The 23,670-nt window shown below is 37.9% G+C and overlaps 1 protein-coding gene across 1 annotated transcript in view; it reads left to right on the forward strand.

Moving 5' to 3' along the window:
• LOC126101360 (aminopeptidase N) overlaps positions 1 to 19,216 on the forward strand; it is a 360,940-nt gene extending 341,724 nt beyond the window's left edge. Inside the window, exons 16-17 of the mRNA XM_049912028.1 lie at positions 16,630 to 16,711; positions 17,201 to 19,216. Of these exons, the coding sequence (XP_049767985.1) occupies positions 16,630 to 16,711; positions 17,201 to 17,362 (244 nt within the window). The 3' untranslated portion in view covers positions 17,363 to 19,216. The remainder of the gene's footprint in view (positions 1 to 16,629; positions 16,712 to 17,200) is intronic.
• The last annotated feature ends 4,454 nt before the right edge of the window (positions 19,217 to 23,670 follow it).

Consider the following 23,670-nt stretch of genomic DNA (forward strand, 5'->3'; position numbering starts at 1 on the left):
TTTGAACCATCGTCCTCCCGAATGCGAGTCCAGTGTGCTAACCACTGTGCCACCTTGCTCGGTCTGAAGTAGTGGTAGAGGGAATTGACACAATGAATCCTGTCCTGCAGAACTGTCCATAAGTCCATGAAAGCTTCTGAACAGCACATTGCAAGGCATCCCAGATATGCTCAATAATGTTCATGTCTGGGGAGTTTGGTGGCCAGCAGAATTGTTTAAACTCAGAAGAGTATTCCTGGAGCCACTCTGTAGCAATTCTGGACATGTGGAGTGTCGCATTGTCCTGCTGGAACTGACCAAGTCCATCTGCATGCACAATGGACATGAATGGATGCAGGTTACCAGACAGAATGCTTACCTACGCGTCACCTGTCAGAGTCGTATCTAGGCTTATCAGGGGTTCCACATCACTCCAACTGCACACATCCCGAGCCTCCACCAGCTTGAACTGTCCCCTGCTGACATGCAGGGCCCATGGATTCCTGAGGTTGTCTCCATACCCATTCACGTCTATCCACTCGATACAATTTGAAACAAGACTCGTCCAACCAGGGAACATCTTTCAGGTCACCAACGGTCCAATGTCAGTGTTGACGGGTCCAGGCAAGGTGTAAAGCTTCATGTCATGCAGTCATCAAGGGTACATGAGTAGGCCATCAGCTCCAAAAACCCATATTGATGATGTTGTGTTGAATGGTTCACATGCTGACACTTTTGATAGCCCAGCTTTGAAATCTGCAGCAAATTTGTGGAAGGGTTGCACTTCTGTCACATTGAACGAATCTCTTCAGTCGTCATTGGTCCCGTTCTTGCAGGATCTTTTTCCGGCCGCAGCGATGTTGGAGATTTGATGTTTTACCGGATTCCAGATATTCACAGCACATTCATGAAATGGTCGTACAGGAAAATCCCCACTTCGTCACTACCTCAGAGATGCTATGTCACATCGCTCGTGCACTGTTTATAACACCATGTGCAAACTCACTTAAATCTTGATAACCTGTCGTTGTAGTAGCAGTAACCGATCTAACAACTGCGCCAGATACTTGTTGTCTCATATAGACGTTGCCGATTGCAGCGCCGTACTCTACCTACTTACATATCTCTGCATTTGAATATGCATGCCTATAGCAGATTCTTTGGCGCTTGAGTGTAATCATTTAAGAAAAGGTAGGAGTAAAAATAATTCAGCGATATCCATTAACGTAATCAGACGTGAAGTTTTATAAGCAAACAGCATAATAGTTTGCGTGGGTTACATAAGTGTTTTTAAAGTTTATTTCCCAATTCTTCTCGTTGAGGAGTATTAATCAGTGGCATTTTTGCTGTTTCTTTTTGTTAATAATCAAAATGAATCTCAATTTTTGCGATGTCGAAAACGTTAATTTTAAATCGTGCACTCTCTTGCATTAATTTCTGCGGGAACTCATACACTGGCGGGAAGAACGTTACGTCCACTTTTCCACATTAATACACTCGCCTAGAGATTTAGCCTTACTTCCCTTTTAGACAAAGCAATCACAGAAGGACAAACAGGACTATGTCTGATTCTCCATCTCTGCAGTTAGTGTCTTGTATCTCTTGGTTCTCATAAGTATTTAGTCTCTAACCCCATTCGGTACCATACTCTGCTGCCTCTTCCTCAAATCTTATACTCAGCAAACCACCGTAAAGCGCATGACCAGGGGGGACGTCCCATTGTACCAGATATCAGTTATTAGAATACGTAGCTCAGGAAGAATGATTGTTTGAATGCCTCTCTGCGTGCTGTATTATTCTAATCTTATCTTTCCCATCTCTACACAAGCAAATGTAGTGTATTCCTAGAGTCACCATTTAAAGCCAGTTCTTGAAAGTTTGTTAATAGACTTTCTCGGAATAGTTTATGCGTATCTTCAAGGGTCTTGCAAGCCCAGTTTCTTCAGCATCTCTGTGACACTTTCTCACTATCCAAACACACCTGTGACCATTCGTGCTGCACTTCTTTGTATACTTTCAACATGCCCTCTTAGTCCTACTCATTATGGGTCCCGCACTTGAGCAATATTCTAGAACTGGTCGCACGAATGACTTGTAAGCGATCTCTTCCCCAGTATTCTGCCAATAAACTGAAGTCTACCACCTGCTTCACCCATGACTGAGCCTATGTGATCATTCCATTTTACATCCTTACAAAGTGTTACTCCCAGGTATTTGTAAGAGTTGGTCAATTCCAATAGTGGCTCATTGATAATATGATTTTTCATTCTGTGAAGTACAAAATCTCACATTTTTGAACTTTCAATACTAGTTGTCAATCTTTGCAGCACTTGGAAATCCCATCAAGATGTGACTGAATATTTATGCATCTTCTTTCAGAAAGTATTTTATTATAGATAACTGCATCATCTGCAAAAATCCTGTGGTTACTGTTAATATGGTCTGGAAGGTCATTAACATACAATATGAACAGCTAGGGCCCCAATACACTTCCATGGGACACACCCAAAGTTACTTCCATATCTGACGATGACTGTCCATCCAAGATAACATGCTGCATCCTCCCTCCCAAAAGTCCTCAACCTAGTCATAAATTTCACTTGATACCCCATATGAACATATTTTTTAAACAAGTGTAGGTGTGGTACTGAGTCAAATGCTATTCAGAAATCAGGAAATACTGCAGCAACCTGCCTTCCTTGAATCAAATCTTTCACATGTCATGTGAGAAAAGTGTGAGTTGGGTTTCACATGATTGATGTTTTCTGAATCCATGCTGGTTGGCATGGAGGAGGTTATTCTGTTACAGATATATTATTAAGTTTGAGCTAACACTATGTTTTAAGATTCATGAAATTCATGGTTAAAATTTAACATCCCTTTATTAAACAAGATACTACTACAGTTCTGTAACAATTGATATTGGGTGGTAAATTAGTACAGCAACTTAAAATTAAATAAAGGAACATAAAAAATATCAGAATGAAGGCACAAAGTGCTGAGTGTCTGACTAACTGCTAATCGGCCTATTTCATTTGGTGGGAGGGAACATCAACAAATGATCCCTAAATGGTAAATTTTATTGCCCAATATTTCCAGTTGTGCAACAATAGTTAACATGTCTGGGTTACATTGACATGTTGCCTAATAATATTGAACAGATCAAAAACTTTTGAAACATACTGCCCAGTGTAAGATATACTGTGCCATCTGTTGGCAGTATTGGTAATTTCTTTTCAGCTACTCGCGTGCTTCATTCAAGTACAGTCTCTTTCATTGTGTTCACTACTGCACACCTAATAAAATGAATCCAAAAAAAGGGAGGAAGATGGTAATTCACATCAGAAGGCATCAAAATTTATGAGATATTTTCGATATCACGGGATGTTAGCACAGATAAATAAAAAGACCAGAAATTTTCTGATTTTTTATGAGTTGTTGCTCACCAAATATCAAGAGCCATACCCTGTAGCTAATGGAGAAATCTGATTTTTAAAATAATTAAAAAAAGGTTCTTTAAGAACAAACATAGGGGCATGCATTCCCACTAGTTTATCAAATGTTGGACCTCCTACATATAACAGAATTTTGATAATCATTTACCTCCTTCAACCTAAATTCATGTGTGTGTTTTTGGACACTCCAATCTTCTTCTACATGAAAGAAAGTAGAGCAGTTACCAGAGCAGCAGCTTCTTGACTGTAGGAAATATCGAAACACATTAAATGCAACACATTTTTGTTCAGCAGTTTATGCAGGACTTAAATAGACTATTGTTGTTCAATGATATTGACCATTTAATGGCCATCTTAGTAGATCTTTGTTAACGATGTAACGCAACAGACTCGGCCGATAAAACTGTGGTGCAAGTTCCAGTGTCTTAAAAAGACCACACATAATTTTAAACAGTATTATTAAATAGAGCTGTTAAAAACTGTGGGGCAACATGACTGATGGAAGAGGATCAACAAGTGAGACAGATCCATTCTTAGGCCTGTCAAAGAGCACAAGAAGACTGTTGTTGTTATTGTGGTGGTCTCCACTCCAAAGACTGGTTTGATGCAGCTTTCCACACCATTCTATCTTTTGCAAATCTTTCCATCTCTGAGTAAAGAGTAAATATTTCAACCTACATCCAGTTACTGCATTCCTTCATTGGTCTCCCTCTACAGATTTTATCTCCCACACTTCCCTCCAGTACTAAACTGATGACTCCAAGATGAGTCAGAATGTCTCCTATACACTGATTCCTTCTTTTAGTAAAGTTGAGGCAAAAATTTGTTTTTTCCCCTGTTCAAATCAGTACCTCCTCATTAGTTAATCCATCTACCCATCTGATTTTCAGCATTCTTCTATAGCACAACAATTCAATAGCTTCTCTCCTTATTGTCCACAGTTCACTTCTGTACAAGGCTACACTTCAGATGAATATCTTAAGAAAAGACTTCCTAACACTTAAATTCCTATGTTAACAATATTCACTTTTTCAGAAGTGCTTCCCTCACTACAGGCTGTCTGCATTTCATACATTCCTTATTCAGGATTATCAGTCATTTCATTTTGCTACCCAAATGGCAAAATCTGTTTACCTCTTTTAGTGTCTCATTTCCTAACTTAAATACCACTGCATCACCTGATTTAATTTGACTACATTCCATTCCACTTCTTTTAGTTCTGTTGATGCTCATCTTATGACCTATTATAAAAAACTATCCATTCTGTTCAAACATTCTTCCAAGTCCTTTGCTGTCTTTGATAGTATTACAATGTCATTGACAAACCTCAAAGTTTTTATATGTTCTCCTTCAACTCATAATTCATTTTCTAAATTTCTTCTTCATTCTCTTTACTGCTCTTTTTTTTACACATTGAATAACATTGAGAATAGGCTATAACCTTGACTCACTCCATTCTCAACGGCTGCTTCCCTTTCATGTCCTTCAACTCTTATAACAGCCATTTGGTTTTTTGGTAATATTCACACTTGTCAGCACCTGATTTCTTTGGAATGGGAATTCTTCCTGAAGTCTGGGGGTATTTTGCCTGACTCATAAAACTTGTACATCAAGTTTAGTGGTTTTGCTGTGGCTGGCTATCCCAAAGATCTCAATAATTCTGAGGGAATGTCATCTACTCTGGAAGACATTGTTTCCACTTAGATCTTCCAGTGCTCTGTCAAAGTCTCCTCGCAGTATCATCATTTCCCATCTCTTCTCCATCTTGGATCTTCTGGTGCTTCTGTCAAATTGTTCTTACATTATCCTTATCTCCCACTTCCATCTACTTTCTCTTTCCATTCTATAATAGTGTCTTCAAGTTTATTTCCATAGTAGAGTCCCTTCCATAGTAGAGTCCCTTCTTTGCATAGTACTGACTTGCCATCTGAGATCTTGATATTCATATACCTGCTTCTGTTTTCTCCAGAGGTCCTTCGGATCTTCCTGTAGGCAGTACCTATCTTTCTCCTTTGTTACACAACCTTTCATGAACTTGCAGTTGTTCTCTAGTCATTTCTGCTTAGCCATTTTCCACTTTCTGCCAGGGTCACTTTTTAGGCATCTGTATTTCCTTACACCTGCCTTATTTGCTGCACTTTTATGTTTTCTCCTTTCATCAGTTGAATTTAATGTCTCCTGTTTTATCCAAGGACCTCCATTAGGCCTTGTTGTTTTACTTATGTGGTCATCTGCTGCCTTCGTTATTTCACGTCTTAAAGCTACCTGTTTGTCTTCTGCTGTATTCCTTTCACGTATTTCAGTCAAATGTTGCCTAATACTCCCTCTGAAACTCTCAGTATTCTCTGGTTCTTTCAACTTATTTAGGTTCCATCTCCCTAAGTTCCTACCTTTCTACAATTTCTTAAATTTCAATCTACAGCTCATAACTAATAAATTTATCGAAGTCCACATCTTCCCTTGAAAATGCTTTTCAGTTTAAAATCTGGTTTTGAAACCTCTACTGTACCATTATATAACTAGTCTTAAATTTTCCAGTGTCTTCAGGTCTCTACCATGTGCACAAACTTTTTAGATAGTTCTTGAACCACATATTAGCAATGATTAAATTATGCTCTGTGCATAATTCTACCAGCTGGCTCCTTTTTCATCCCTGTCCCCTAGCCCAAATTCTCCTTCTCTTCCTTTCCATACTACTGAATTCCAATATCCCATCACGATTACATTTTCCTCTTCTTTAACTATCTGAATTATTTCTTTTATCTCATCATACATTCTTTCAGTCTCTTCATCCTTTGTGTAGCCAGTTGACCTATAAACTAGTACTATTGTGAGAGATTTGGTTTTATCAGGAACAACATGCTCCATGACCATATTAATGAGATCCATGATAGAAGGAAGGGCAGCATCAGTTGTAAATTTTTAAGCTTTTTATTGCAGATCAGTTTCAACTGCTGTGTGTTACCTTCAGTGGATTTTGTCCAGGTCATGATGACTTATCGTGTCAGCATATGGTATCACTTTCCATTACAGATAATAAACAGATAACAAACATCAGTTAAACTCATGTTCAGTGCACTATATACAAGCCATGATGACTTATTATAAATATAATAGCAAATGGTACCACTTGATACTGCAAATAACAGACATCATTTTAACTGATATTTCTTATCTGTAACATCAGTTAAAATGATGTCTGTAATGTGAAGTAGTACCATGTCCTATTATATTAATGATGAGTCACCACAACTTGGATATAATGCACTGAAGATAGCTACACAGTAGTAGATTAAAAACTTACAACCAATGTTGTTCTTCCTCCTGTCATGGATTGTGATGCATGTTGGCTTCATGTCTATCTTTGCTATCATACTGCATTTACTATGCTGTTTATAGTCACTTAACCTGCATTCTTATTTTCTTATTCATTATTAAATCTACTCCTACATTATCCCTATTTACTTCCATAATTCTAATCCTGAACTCACTTGACCATAAGTCCAGTTTTTCTTTTCATCAGACTTCACAAATATCCATCATACCTAGTTTTAACCTACCCATTTCCCTTTTTTTAAATAGTTTAACCTACCTACCCGATTAAGGGAGCTAACATCCACACTCCATCCCATATAATGACAGTTTTGTTTTTCCTGATGATAGTACACTGCTGGCTAGACACCACCAGAAGATCCAACAGGAGGACTATTTTACCACTGAAACATTTTACCCAAGAGTATACATAATCATTTAACCATACTGAAAGGCTCCGTGCTCTCAGGAAGAATAGTAGCTCTTAATTTCCCCACGTTTTCAACCGATCACAGTATCAGCATAAGCAAGGCCATTTTCACCTTGACTTTTGACCCAGCAATTACTAAACAGGCTGGAGCCCATCATCAGGAACCTCATGCTTATCTATGGCTGTCTATATTGTTGAACACTCAAGCCAGCCTATCTCGGCAATGTGTGTTCATATGCAACTTAAAACAGACCTGTCCCTGACTAATTTTGAACAGTCTGATCAAAGCTAAAAAAACAGCAGACCTGTTTTAATGATGTAAGGAAACATGCAATAAATCTGACTGACGAAATGCAGAATCTATATTAAACATAGTAACAGGAAATTAATCTTATGTTTCTGCTAAATCTTTATTTCCCTCATAAAATGAATATGGTAATTCTCTTCTTCAGAAATGCTTTTCTTGCCATTGAGAGTCTACATTTTACATCTTCTCTTCTTCTGCCATCATCAGTTATTTTGCAGCCCAAATAACAACACTCATCTGCTATTTTCAGTATCTTATACCCTAATCCATCTTGGCATCACTTGATTTAATTGATTTGATTTAAATAAACTACATTCGATTAACCTTGTTTTGCTTTTATTGGTTTTCATCTTATATCCTCCTTTCAAGACACTGTCCATTCCATTCAACTGCTCTAAAAATTCCTTTGATGTCTCTGGCACAATCACAATATCATCAGCAAACCTCAAAGTTTTTCTTTCTTCTCCTTAAACTTTAATTCCTATTCCAAAATTTTCTTTGGTTTCCTTTACAACTTTCTCAATGTAGGATTGATCAACACTGGGGATAGGCTACAGCCCTGTCTCACTCTCTTCTCAGCCTCTGCTTCCCTTTATGCCCCTTGACTCTTGTAACTGTCGTCTGGTTTCTGCACAAGCTGTAAATAGCTTCACTCTCTGTGTTTTACCTCAGCTGGCTTCAGAATTTCAAAGAGAGTATTCTAGTCAAAATTGGCAAAAGTTTTCTGTATGTCTACAAATGCTATAAACAAAGGTCTGCCTTTATTTAATCCATCTTCTAAGAGAAGTCATAGAGTCAGTATTGCCTTATATGTTCCTACATTTCTCTAGAATCCAAACATATCTTCCCTGAGATTGCTTCTCCCAGTTTTTCCTTCTTCTGTAAGGAATTCTCGTTAGCATTTTGCAATCATGACTTCCTCGGAATTGGAATTATTACATTCTTCGTGAATTCTAAAGATATTTTACCTGTCTCATACATCTTACTCACCAGATGGAATAGCTTTTTCATGGCTGGCTATCCCAAGATTGTAAGTAGTTCTGATGGAACATCTTCTATTCAAGAGGTCTTTTTTTGACTTAAGTCTTTCATTGCCCTGTCAGATTCTTCTCACAGTAGCATATCTCCTGTCTCATTTTCATCTTTACCTCTGTCCTCTTCCATTTCTATAACATTGCCTTCAAGTTCATCTCCCTTCAATATACCCTCTGTATACACCTTCCAACTTTCAGGTTTCCCTGTTAGCAGAACATGGAATCGGTGGGTTCAGGAGGGTAATACGGAACGCCGTGCTGGCTCCCAATGGCCTTGTATCACTAGCAGTCAAGATGACAGGCATCTTATCCGCATGGCTGTAACAGATCGTGCAGCCACGTCTAGATCCCTGAGTCAACAGATGGGGATGTTTGCAAGACAACAACCATCTGCACGAACAGTTCGGTGATGTTTGCAGCAGAATGAACTATCAGCTTGGAGACCATGGCTGTGATCCATTTCAACTCTAAAACCGAAAACACACTCTCAAATACAAGTTAAAAGAAAACTGTATCTGTCACTTTTTGCACACATTTTTACACACATAGCTGGGACCCATAACCTATTGTATTTTGTTGAGAAAAAAAACTTATTTATTCTCAATAAAGATCAGGTGCTGACAAAAAGCAATGAGTTTGGTTTTCAAATACTTAGATTTATTTCTGAATCTGGAGGCACGGTTTACACAAGAAGTCACTTTACCAAGGAGCTTCTAAAAACAAGTAAGAGCAAAAGTGTGTGTGTTGTGACTCAAAATAAAAAACAGAAATAAGCAAAACGTTATGCTCATATATGATGTTGATTAATAATTTACCAGACAACTTCATTTTAAATACAGTAATAAAAAGAATTTACTTTAACAGTTCTTTCATCAGCTAAATTCAGTATCTACTGTGACATTCAAGGATGTCTACTTGACATTGTCTTTTTATCTATTTGATCCTCTGCAGCCTTCACTATATCACCTCTTAAAGCTAACTGTTCCTCGTCTACCACAATTCTTTCTCGTGTTCGTATCAATTGTTGCTTAGTACTCTCATAAAATCTCAACAACCTCTCATTGTTTCAACTTGTCCAGGTCCCATCTCCTTAATTTCCTATATTTTTGCAATTTCTTCATTTTTAATCTACAGTTTGTAACCAATAAATTGTGGTCAGAGTCTAGATCTGCCACTAGAAACGTATTACAACTTAAAATGTGGTTCTGAAATCTCTGTCTTATCACTATACAATCAATCTGAAACCTTTCAGTGTCTCCAAGTCCCTTCCATATATACACACTTCTTCCATTGTTCCTAAACCAAGTATTAGCGATGATGAAATTATGCTCTATGCAATATTCCACCAGGCAGCTTCCCCTTTCATTTCTTCCCCCCACTCCATATTCACCTACTTTCCTTCTCTTTCTTTTCTTACTACTGAATTCTGGTCCCCCACCACAATTAATTTTTTATCTCCCTAAACTATCTGAATAATTTCTATTTATATCATCATACATTTCTTCAATCTCTTCATCATAGCTGGTATGTAAACTTGTACTACTGCGGTGATTGTGGACTTCAAGTCTAACTTGGCTTTGATAACACACTATGCTGTTCATAGTAGCTCAAGATGTTCTTTTTTCTTATTCATTATTAAACCTGCTTTTGCATTACCCCTGTTTCATTTTGTATTTACAACCTTGTATTCACCTGGTCAGAAATCCTGTTCCTCCTGTCACCAAACTTTAATACCTCCCACTAATATGTCTAACTCCAGTCTACATGTTTCCCTTTTTAAATTTTGTAACCTAACAGTCTGATTAAGGGATCTAACATTCCACATTCCGGTCCATAGAAAAACAGTTTTATTTCCCTTGTTGACAATATTTTGTCTATTCCCCTCCTGGAGATCTGAGCGGGGGACTGTTTTACCTTTGTAATATTTTACACAAGAGAGTGCTATCATCAATCAACCATAAAGTGGAGCTGCATGCCCACAGCTGCAATTACCCTTGCTTTCAGCCATTCGCAGTACCAGCACGACAAAGACATTTTGACTGATGTTACGAGACCATGTCAATCAGTCATCCAGCATGTTGCCCCGGCAATTAGCAAAAAGGCTGCTGCCCCTCTTGAGGAACCACACATTTTTCTGGCCTCTTGACAGATATCCCTCTGTTGTGGTTGGACCTACGGTATGACCATAGTATCACTCAGGCACACAAGCCACCCCACCAACGGCAAGGTCCATGGTCCATGATCCATGAGGGAGACATTTTTAATTTTTTTTAAAATCATTGTTAAATTTAATCCACTGTGCTATTAACACTGAAGAGCCAAATAAATTGGTACACCTGCCTAATATTGTGTAAGGCCCATGTGAGCATGCAGAAGTGCCGCAACACGATGTGGCATGGGCTCAACTAATGTCTGAAGTAGTGCTGGAGGGAACTGACACCATGAAATCTGCAGGGCAGTCTGTAAGAGTAAAAGGGGGTGGAAACCTCTTCTGAACATCACATTGCAAGGCATCCCAGATATGCTCAATAATGTTCATGTCTGGGGAGTTTGGTGGCCAGCAGAAGTCTTTAAACTCAGGAGAGCGTTCCTGGAGCCACTCTGTAGCAATTCTGGAAATGTGGGATGTCACATTGTCCTGCTGGAATTGCCCAAGCCCATCAGATTGCACAATGGGCATGAAAGGATGCGGGTGATCTGACAGGAAGCTTATGTGCATGTCACCTGTCAGAGTCGTATCTCAATGTATCAGAGGTCTCACATCACTCCAACTGCACATGCCCCACACCATTACAGAGCCTCTACAGCCTGAACAGTATCCTGCTGACATGCAGGGTCCATGGATTCACAAGGTTGTCTCCATACCCATACACATCCATCGACTTGACACAATTCTAAACGAGACTCATCCGACCATGGAACATGTTTCCAGTCATCAACAGTCCAACGTCAGTGTTGATGGGTCCAGGCAAGGTATAAAGCTTCATGTCATGCAGTCATCAAGGGTACATGAGTAGGCCGTTAGCTCCAAAAACCCATATCGATGATGTTGTGTTAAAATGGCTCACAGGCTGACACTTGTTGATAGCCTAGCTTTGAAATCTGTAGCAATTTGTGGAAGGGTTGCACTTCTGTCACATTGAATGGTTCTCTTCAGTCGTCATTGGCCCCATTCTTGTAGGATCTTTCTCCAGCCACAGCCATGTCAGAGATTTGATGTTTTACTGGATTCCTGATATTCATGGTACACTCATGAAATGGTCATACAGAAACCCCCCCCCTTCATCGCTGCCTCAGATATGCTGTGTCTTATTGCTCTTGCATCAACTATAACACAATGTTCAAACTCATGTAAATCTTGATAATCTGCCATTGTAGCAGCAGTGACCAATCTAACAACTGTGCCAGACACTTGTTGTCTTTTATAGGCACTGCTGACTGCAGCACCGTATTCTGCCTGTTTACATATCTCTGTATTTGATTACACATGCCTATACCAGCTTCTTTGGCACTTCAGTGTATTTGCATACTATATTACATATGCTATCATTGTTTGCATTAATATTCATCTACAGAAAAGAAAGAGTTGTCCAAAAAATTTATTTCCGATTATATTTAAAACTGCCTGTCACCTGTCAGACATTTTGTCTTCTTTGGACCAATGATCAAAGAATTTTGTGGGAGCATAGTGAATTGCTGTCTGGGCTAGTGACAGCTTTAGTAATGATTAATGAAGCTCATTTTTTCTTCCATTGTTGTAGTTATGAATATTGATGGTCTTCTTTAACTGTGACGGATTATTTGTAATGACTTTTTTTGTTAGTGAAAGTGCAATGAAAAAGCCTAACTCCTTAAATAAGCACCTACAAGGTGACTGTGGATGAACACCATGCATTTTTACTACTCCCTTTTTTTGTACACACCACTTCGTTCTTTGGTTATGAGTCTCCCATTGTTGTTGTTGTTGTTGTTGTTGTTGTTGCTGAAGAATGTTTTGAAGCAGCTATTGAGCCTAGTCTTTCCTGCACAAGCTTCTTCATCTCTAAGTAACTACTACAGCCTACATCCATCTGAACCTGCTTATTGTATGCAAGCCTAGGTCGTCACCTACAATTTTTACCCTCCATGCATTCCTCTGTTACTAAACTGGCTCTTCCTTGATCCCTCAGGATATGTCGTACTAAGCGTTACCTTCTTTTAGTCAAGTTGTGGCATAAATTTCTATTTTCCCCAATTTAATTCAGTACCTCCTCATTAGACACTCAATTTACCAATCTAATCTTCTCTCGTAGCATCACATTTCAAAAGCTTCTATCCTCTTTTTCTCTGAACTGCTTATTGTCCACAGTTCAGTTCCATACAAGACTACATTCCAGACAAATACCTTCAGTAAAGGCTTCATCATCAGTTATTTTGCTGCCCAAGTAGCAAACCTCATGTATTACTTGTAGTGTCTCATTTCCTAATGTAATTCCCTCAACACTGCCTCATTAAATTTAACTATATTCCATTACCTTTGTTTTACTTTTGTTAATCTTCATCCCATAATTTCTTTTGAACACATTATCTATTTCATCCGATTGCTCTTCCAAGTCATTTGCCATCTATGACAGAATTACAATATCATCAGCAAAAGTTCTTCTTTCTCAACTTTCATGCTCTACCTCTTACAGCTCTGCAGTGTAGGTGTCAAAGCAAAATAATTATACAATACACCACCTTATTATTATATATATATATATATATATATATATATATATATATATATATATATATATATATATATATATATATATATATATATATATATATATATATATATTTTATTTTATTTTATTTTATTTTTTTTTTTTGGGCATTAGTCTATGGACTAAGGTTTGCGTCAGTGCCTAACATTTTTCTCCTAATTCTGAAGACATCCTCAGAGGCTATAAGGGAAACTTAAACAAACTCAGGGAGGTAAACCACAGCTACATCTACTCATCTACATGGATACACTCCAAATCAAATTTAAGTGCCTGGCAGAGGGTTCATCGAACCACCTTCACAATTCTCTATTATTCCAATCTCATATAGCACACAGAAAGAATGAACACCTATATCTTTCTGTACTAGCTCTGATTTCCCTTATTTTATCCTGGTGATCATTTCTCCCTATGTAGGTCAGCATCAACAAAATATTTTTGCATTTAGTGGAGAAAGTTGGTGATTTTGTGAGAAGATTCCTCTGCAGCAAAAAATGCCTTTGTTTTAATGATGTCCATCCCAAATCACGTATCATTTCAGTGACTCTCTCTCCCCTATTTTTGCAACAATACAAAATGTGCTGCCCTTCTTTGAACTTTTTCAATGTTCCCCATCAATACTATCTGGTAAGGATTCCACATCGTGCAGCAGTATTCTAAAAGAGGATGGGCAAGCATAGTGTATGCAGATATGTTACATTTTCTAAGTGTCCTGCCAATAAAACACAGTCTTTTGCTAGCCTTCCCCACAACAGTTTCTATATATTCCTTCCAATTTAAGTTGCTCATAATTGTAATTCCTAGATATTTAGTTGCATTTATGGCCTTTAGATTTGACAGATTTATTGTGTAACCAAAGTTTAATGGATTCCTTCCAGCACTCATGTGGATGACCTCACACTTTTATTTATTTAGTGTCAATTGCCAATTTTTCACCATAGAGATATCTTTTCTAAATCGTTTTGCAATTTGTTTTGATCTTCTAATGACTTCACAAGTCAATAAACAGCAGCGTCATCTACAAACAAGCTAAGACGGCTGCTCAGATTGTATCCCAAATTGTTTATATAGATAAGGAACAGGGTCCATAACACTACCTTGGGGAATCCAGAAATCAGTTCTGTTTTACTCAATGACTTTCCTTCAGTTACTACGAACTGTGACCTCTCTGACAGGAAATCATGAATCCAGTTGTATAACTGAGACAATATTCCATAAGTATGCAACTTCAATACAAGCTGTTTGTGTGGTACAGTGTCGAAAGCCTTCCAGAAATCCAGAATCAATTTGAAATCACTTGTCAATAGCACTTAACACTTTGTGTGAGGAAAAGAGCTAGTTCTGTTTCACACGAACGATGTTTTATAAATCCATGTTGACTGCATGTCAATAGACCATTTTCTTTGAGGTAATTCATAATGTTTGAACACAATATATGTTTCAAAATCCTGCAGCATATCGACTTTAATGAAATGTGCCTGTAATTTAGTGGATTACTCCTACTAACTTCCTTGAATACTAGTGTGACCTCTGCAACTTTCCAGTCTTTGGGTACAGATATACAGTTAAGTATGGAGCTATTGCATCAGCATTCTCTGAAAGGAACCTAATTGTTACACAGTCCAGACCAGAAGACTTGCTTTTATTAAGTGATTTAAGTTGCTTCACTACTCCAAAGATATCTTCTTCTACGTTACTCATGTTGGCAGCTGTTCTTGATTCAAATTCTGAAATATTTACTTTGTCTTCTTTTGTGAAGGCATTTTGGAAGGCTGTATTTAGCAACTCTGCTTTGGCAGCACTGTCTTCAATAGTATCCCCATTGCTATCGTACAGAGAAGGCATTGTTTGTTTCTTGACGCTAGCATACGTCACATACGACCAGAATCTCTTTGGATTTTCTGAAAGGTTTCAGGACAAAGCTTCATTGTGGAAACTATTGTAAGCCTCTTCCAACCGCACTATATTTCGAGCTTCTGTAAAAGATAGCCAGTCTTGGAGATTTTGTGTCTGTTTAAATTTGGCATATTTTTAGTTGTTTCTGCAACAGTGTTCTGGCCTGTTTTATTTACCAACAAGCATCAGCTGCCGATACTGTTTCTTTGACTTCAAACCACATCTGGTCTACACTTAGATTGTTAATGTGGAAGGAGTGGAGATTGTCTCTCAGGAAGGTGTCAAGTGAATTTTTATCTACTTTTTTGAATGGATGCATTTTATTTGTTTTTGGAGGATTTGGCAATTACAATATTCAATCTCGCTATGACAACCCTGTGTTTACTAATCCCCATATCTATTTTGATGCCTGTTATTAACTCAAGATTATTTGTTGCTAAGAGGTTAAGTGTGTTTTCACAACTGTTTACTATTCACATAGAACGCCAGTTTTCTTCCTCCTGATACCAGTGTCCTCCCGAGTAGTCCCTGCCTGCAGATCCGAATGGGGAACTATTTTACCTTCTGACTATTTTACCCAAGAGGACGCCATCATCATTTAACCATACTGTAAAGCTGCTTGCCCTCGGGAAAAATTATGGCTGTAGTTTCCCCTTACTTTCAGCCATTCACAGTGCCAGCACAGCAAGGCCGTTTTGGTTAGTGTTACAAGGCCAGATCAGTCAGTCATCCAGACTGTTGCCCCTGCAACTACTGAAAAGTCTGCTGCCCCTCTTCAGGAATTACACATTTGCTGGCCTCTCAACAGATACGCCTCTGTTGTGGCTGCATCTACAGTATGGCTATCTGTATCACTGAGGTACAGAAGCCTCCCCACCAATGACAAGGTCCATGATCATGGTTCTGATACTATTACCTAAAGGTGCTTATATGAATACTTCAAGAACTGAGTGAACTGGGACAACAGTAGTCTTAAACTTTCATAAGTCAAGTGCTTCATACATGAAACATGAGAGTAAATATAAGAAAAAGGTGAAACAGCAGTCCATGTGTTCTTAACACAGAGGGAGGCCACCAAAAGCTGTAAAGTGCATTGTAAACTGGTTTTTCTAGCCAGTTTTAAAATTACTACCACTCTGCTATTCGGGCACATGAGCAGCTGAGCTTATGGGTATTGTTTTTGGTCAGTTGCAGAAGGAAATTAATTCCCCACATTGGTGTTGGGGATCACAAACTGGTCTTCTCAAAAAGACGATGTATCCTATCCACACTACAAGAAAACCTCAATGTAAAATGTATCCTTGTGCAAAAATTGCAAGTGTTATTTAATTATAATCAAGGAACAGTTCTTACTTTAGTTTGTTTAGTTTGCTATATACAATATTGACACAACATTATTTGGAAAAGAATAATAAGAAATTGCTCAAATTGTTTAAGTGTACAGAATACTTAAGCAATAATTTTGTTTCAGCCTTGGATCTTCACTTTTCACTCTTAGCAGCATTGTAAGGAGTACAACAAGAAAAATCAACACACAGTTTGAACTTGATGATGTAAGTACTTCAAGTTTCTTATAACAAGAACTCTCTCTCTCTCTCTCTCTCTCTCTCTCTCTCTCTCTCTCTCTCTCTCTGTCTACATACCTATCTGTCCATCTGCCTACCTATCTGTCCATCTGTCTGTCTACCTATCTATCGATCTATCTATCTCTCATTAGTGTCAAGCTTCTTTCGGGCCTGTACCAACTCATGAATTATCGGAATGGCAGGTCACACATCCAAAGATAAATGACCTGCCCATCCTTTTTAACCACCCCAACATATCCCTCTTTGCTCCTTGAGGAAGGAACTCACAGTTCCAAAATCCAGCACACTTTCTTGTACTTTTATATGTGTCTGTCACCAATACTGAGAATTTCACTTACTGACAATAAGTAGTGATCAGCAATTCTGTCTCATAAATTCCATAGTTTACTCAAGTCATACAATTATCATATGCTGTCCACAATATTAGTCTGATAATCTTCATATTTTTCTCCACAGCTCCTTAAATTTGGTGCAGAACACAGGCATGAACTGGGTTCTGCTACAAGAACTCTGGAGCAAGCAATAGAACAAGCACGCATTAATGTTCAGTGGGCACAGACCAGGCGAGATGAAGTTGTTGCTTGGCTGCGTATGCAACACAACATGGCAGATAGCTAGCACTTCAGTAGTAGTGTTCTGGTGTATACAAATCCCACAGAGCACACTATACTCATAGAAGTTTGATGCGTGGCAGGAAAAGGCCTCTTAAATGTGTCACTCAGAACAGAACTATCTACACAACTGATTACTAGATGTAAATTTTTTTCAGCCTGATGCCAGGAGAAGTGGCAACATCCTTCTTGTGTGTTCCTGGTGTCTTTATGTTTGTTTCTTTCATGAGAAAATGAAATGAATCATTCCAAAACTTAAAGTGGAGCCACAAACTGTCAATTGCTATGACTGAATATAAATTGAACTGAATTAGAAACTGCCACCCCTTCAGTGAATTCAAAAATACAGTGCAAAGCTCCAATAAACAAAGTGAAAATACTCCAAATGAAATATTTTGAAGTGTTGTATGAAGGTGGTAATCACATCTCCAATCAATTCAAATGCAGTAACCCAGATAAATGTGTTTTTCTTGTAAATTGAATTTTATAATAAATATATCATTAATTAACAACAGAAAGTCACTGAAACTTAGAAGCTGCAGCATTTATCAATGTTTAATGACTGAATGATCAGCTTGTAACAATGTATTTACACAGCAAGGTTCAAATAGATTTAACCATTTTAATGAATGTGTAGACAAGAAGACACATTTAACAAAACAGTTTGCTGGGTGTGGTACCGTGTCATAACTTTAAAAAACTATACTGGAGAAACCACAATTTTGGCCATGGTAACAGTGACCTTCTTTTGGGTCTACTGCATCTACTTTTGTATTAACTGACTCTGGCCATGGAAGCCTATTCAATTATATTTAAAAAGACACATATATTTAGAATTTTATATTTAGTTTATTGTTTTGCCTTTATAGTAGTTCAACAGCCACAAAATGATGTATAAGCCTCATTTTGGATATCTGTCTGTGTATGTATGATTTACAAATTGCAACTTTATCCTACATAACTGAAAAGATTACTCATCAGTTGCCATTTGCAAGTATGATCTTTAAAAAAAATCTGCAGTGAGCATTTCCTTTTATGAAATAAAGACCTGCAATATACTTATACATTAATTTTAAGAATTTCACCATTTAAGAAAGTTCTTTGCCTGTTATTGTAATGTGATACTCTTATTTATCAGAATTTTATGTTTCTTTTAGAATATAAGTATCTGCCACAGTATCTATCATGTATTTAAAGAGGTTTCACCTTTTGTGTAAGTTAAAACAAAACTACTGTTAATTGGTGCATACAAATTTGATTATTTAGCCATGCAGGTATTATAGAATTAAATATCTGGGCAAGAAAAGTGAGTGTAAGTTTTGGCCTGTGCTTGAATGTTTAATTTCACTGTGAGCATATGTGCATTAGTTATAGTGAAACAGCACTGCATCCAGTGAAGGTGTTGGCAAAGTGTTCTATGGCAGTCTTTTTTGGCCTACTGTCTACCATTGTCTCCAACTATTTCTCAAATAAGGAAAAAATGAATAATTTGATGAGAGAACACAAAAAGTGGTGAAAAGCCCTGATGCAGCAACTTTGATATTTGCTCTCAGACAATCATATTTCTCATAAGTATGAGAAAACAAAAATTTGTACACATGATATGTTGGATTTTATTTTGTACTTATAACTTGAAACTACCTGACACAGTACTTAAAATGTAATGTTGTTAACCTAAAGGGTCACACAAAGATACACCTATAATGTTGTTAATCAAATACAAGCCAATTTTTAATTCTTGTCATTTTTTGTATGTCTAATTTGAATACATGTAAGAATTTTGTATGTGCATATATATGTAATTTCTCATTGTTGCTGCAGCTGTTTAGAAAATTCAAGGAATTAAATACAAGAAACTTAACACACTCTTTTTTAAATAATGGTATCTGTTACAAAATTTCCATAACTTACCTAATGACCCTACCGAAAAATGGACTGTACTTTTCAAAAATGCTGGTATGAGACTGAAACTCATTAAAAATTTCCAGTGTCCAGTATCTTTTTAAGTCAAATCCTTGGAGCTCACTTTTAACATTCATGACATTGACAGGCATAGATTTACACATTAAGAAATTTCATTAAGAGTTTATTTACAAGGTTTCAGAAAAATCTGCTTGCTGAGTTGTAGCAGGCAGAACACACAGAAAGATGCAAAACTGCTAGTTTCTGCAATCAGGGTCATCTCTTTCTGGCAGAAGTGAGGAGAAAGTTTGTGCAGAAGAGAATGTTAAGGCTTATGATATAGAAGAAATCACAAGAAAAGTCACCCAGAACCTCGTGTAAATGAAAGAAAGAGTTATATGATAACCAGTGGGAAAAGTTTTCTGTAGAAGCACAAAACTGGCAAATATTTCCTCTTTAAAAGACTTTGACAGAAAAGGGGGAAACCACATTCCACCTTATTCACTAAAAGTTTTGGCATGTGAATATATATTATAACATTATAATCTTCTTACTCAGTCTCTCATTGTAGTTAAACATACATAAATCAGCAGCTACCTCTCACTACCACTGATTAGATAGGTCCGTCTCCCACAGTCTCCTTTTTTTCCAATTGATTTACAGTGTATCTCAGTGCCACTGTCTCCTCTGTCACTTACACTATCTCCTTTTGTTTTTCTTTCCCATTGTCTCCACCATACCTCAGCAGCCCAAAAATCCTTGGGGATCAAGTTATTTTTCCCTTATACCCATGTGTTTTAAATTTTGGTTCAAAATGTGCCCTCCTCCATACCTACGTGGTAACATTTTTCATTTCCACTGTCTCCTCTTGCAAGAACTGCCCACTCATACTAAACCTCCAAAAATGTTTCAGTTTAGCCGGTGAATACATAGGTGTCAGTTTAACTGGCCATGCTTTCCCACCTGTGTTTTGCATATTAAGCCAGTCCATCCTTGAAATGATTTAGTGAGCCATCACAAAGGAATTCTTCCTACATGTTATGTGGAGATGCTCTTGTAGTTTTATGTCCCCTTGCAGAGCCATAGCAGCACCATTGGATTCTGAAAGTGCAATACTACTATCTATGTTTTACATAATAAAGTGGGAAGGAGTCTTTTTTTTGTGCAAATAATTTTTACTCTTGATACCATTTATTTAACAGATACCATAAAATTAACTTGTTCATACTGATTATAAGCTAACTACTGGTATAAGAGCATGGTCTACCACATGACTAGATCAAAGGCATTCTACTGATGAGTGCTGACTATAGCATACGGTCTGTGTAACTTGAGCATACAGTTGGTATAGTTTGTAGAAGATCAGGCATCTTCAGTTATGCCAAAGTTATTCATTTATTTATTAATATCAACATCTCTTGGCATTGTAAAATTACTGAAAGATAGTATTTATGATCCGTACACTCCTCCTAATGTCTGAGTGGCAAAAGGCAAGTTTTGTTAGCAAATATTTATTAATAACAATTACTTGATTCACACCAGAATAAATGTGCTTTCCCTATGAATCTCTTCCCTTACATCACAAGCAATTTCTGCATCAGCTCCTCGTCCCACAGCATCTGAAAGTGCGAGATGGCCAACCACCTCTGCTGGCCAGTATGGGAACCTACCAGTCACTCCTTACCCCCATATGTGCTGCAGTGCTAATACATTCACTTGATGTATGCAAACCACAGCAAAACAGGAAATAAAGTAAAATCCACTCCTATCTGTAAATAAGGGGTACCTTACACTCTCTCTTTTGGTCCCACAGCTGATGTCTCCTTCCATCCTACTACTATTCTCTTAATTTATCTCTCTTTCTCTTTCACTGCGACTTTCTCTCTCCCATAGTCATTGTCTCATCTCTCTCTCTCTCTCTCTCTCTCTCTCTCTCTCTCTCTCTCTCTCTCTCTCTCTCCCCCCCCCCCCCCCCCCCCACTAGTGTTGTATCCTCTCTCTTCATTACTGACCCTCTGCTACTCTCTTTCAGCACGTAACGCGAAAGAACTTGCCCCCTTCTAAAAACCATGTACGCAAGTCTCTAGAGGAACGGAAGGTTCAAATGATTGGAAAAGAGCACAGGTAGTCCCAGTTTTCAATAAGGGTCGTCGAGCAGATGTGCAAAACTATAGGCCTATATCTCTGACATCGATCTGTTGTAGAATTTTAGGACATGTTTTTTTGCTCATGTATCATGTCATTTCTGGAAACCCAGAATCTACTCTGAAGGAATCAACATGGATTCCAGAAACAGCGATCATGTGAGACCCAGAAAATATTAGATAAAGGCTCCCAGGTAGATGCCATTTTCCTTGACATCCAGAAGGCATTCGATACAGTTCTGCACTGTCACCTGATAAACAAAGTAAGAGCCTACGGAATATCAGACCAGCTGTGTGGCTGGATTGAAGAGTTTTTAGCAAACAGAACGCAGGGGAGTGTTATGGGACCATTGCTTTTCACAATATATATGTAAATGACCTAGTAGATAGTGTCAGAAGTTCCATGCGGCTTTTTGCGGATGATGCTGTAGTATACAGAGAAGTTGCAGTATTAGAAAATTGCAGTGAAATGCAGGAAGATCTGCAGTGGATAGGCACTTGATGCAGGGGAGTGGCAACTGACCCTTAACATAGGCAAATGAAATGTATTGCAAATACATAGAAAGAAAGATCCTTTATTGTATGATTATATGACAGCGGAACAAACACTGGTAGCAGCTACTTCTGTAAAATATCCTGGGAGTATGCGTACGGAACGATTTGAAGTGGAATGATCATATAAAATTAATTGTTGGTAAGGTGGGTGCCAGGTTGAGATTCATTGGGAGAGTCCTTAGAAAATGTAGTCCATCAACAAAGGAGGTGCTTACAAAACACTCGTTCGACCTATACTCGAGTGTTGCTCATCAGTGTGGGATCTGTACCAGGTTGGGTTTACAGAGGAGATAGAGAAGATCCAAAGAAGAGTGGCGCGTTTTGTCACAGGGTTATTTGATTAAGCATGATAGCAATTACGGAGATGTAGGAAACTCAAGTGGCAGACTCTGCAAGAGAGGCGCTCTGCATCGCGGTGTAGCTTGTTGGCCAGGTTTCGAGAGGGTGCGTTTCTGGATAAGGTATTGAATATATTGCTTTCCCCTACTTATACCTCCTGAGGAGATCACGAATGTAAATTAGAGAGATTCGAGCGCACACGGAGGCTATCCGGCAGTCGTTCTTCCCGCGAACCAGATGTGACTGGAACAGGAAGGGAGGTAATGACAGTGGCACGTAAAGTGCCCTCCACCACACACCGTTTGGTGGCTTGCGGAGTATAGATGTAGATAAAAACATAAATATGTTTGCATGCTAAAATCTTTAATGAGGTAGGCAGAATGAGAATTGAGACATCTGGTTCCCCACTTTCCTGTCAGAGTCTTTTAAAGAGGAATATATTGTATACACTGATTTTGTGCTCTGGCTATGGACATAGCCAGGATTTTGTCAAGAAGAGGGGGGGGGGGGGGGAGGTCCAGTTTCTTAAAGAGGACCTTAAAAAGCCTCATGGTTTTCATTTTATGCTGAAAACACACATATATTTATTAAATTTTTTTTTATGCAATTTGCTTTCGTGAGGCCTTCATATAAAGAGTATTTGTTCTATAAAATAAAGCAAGAAAAGCTTGTCTTAAAAAGTATAGCATATATTCTCAATAAGAAATACCCAAATGTGCAATTAAATATTTATTTATTTGCAATATGATAACTTCGCTCTACTGGCAAATGAATTAAAATTTGAATGTAACATATTGCCACTTTGGAAATGAAACACAGCTCAGTCTTCTATTATTTCACTATTGCAGAGCAGAAGAATCATAATGCTTGTTTGAATTCAAGTTACCTAGATCAAATCTCTCTTGTCAATAGTTACCTTTCTTCCACTACAATCCTGTATTCAAATTTATCTACTTACCTCAAACCAAGTCATAATTTCTTCAGCATCAAAGCATCTCAAGTTCCTCAATTCAGTCTCAAATTTTATTATAGTATCTTTCATTTCATCAAAATTCTTCGTTCCTTAACTGATCAAAACTTTTTAAAGTTATTGTTTCAATAGTCAACTTGAAACTATAGCAACCAAATTTGTTTATAAAACAAAATACACAAATATAAATAAAATAGAAAGAAACATTCCACATGGGAAAAATATATTAAAAACAAAGATTCCATGACTTACCAAACGGGAAAGCGCTGGTAGATAGGCACAATAAAAAAACACACAACAACCACACACACAAAATTTCAAGCTTTCGCAACCCACTGTTGCTTCGTCAGGAAAGAGGAAGGAGAGGGAAAGATGAAAGGATGTGGGTTTTAAGGGAGAGGGTAA

This window comes from Schistocerca cancellata, chromosome 9 (assembly GCF_023864275.1).
Source record: "Schistocerca cancellata isolate TAMUIC-IGC-003103 chromosome 9, iqSchCanc2.1, whole genome shotgun sequence".
Lineage (NCBI taxonomy): Eukaryota > Metazoa > Arthropoda > Insecta > Orthoptera > Acrididae > Schistocerca > Schistocerca cancellata.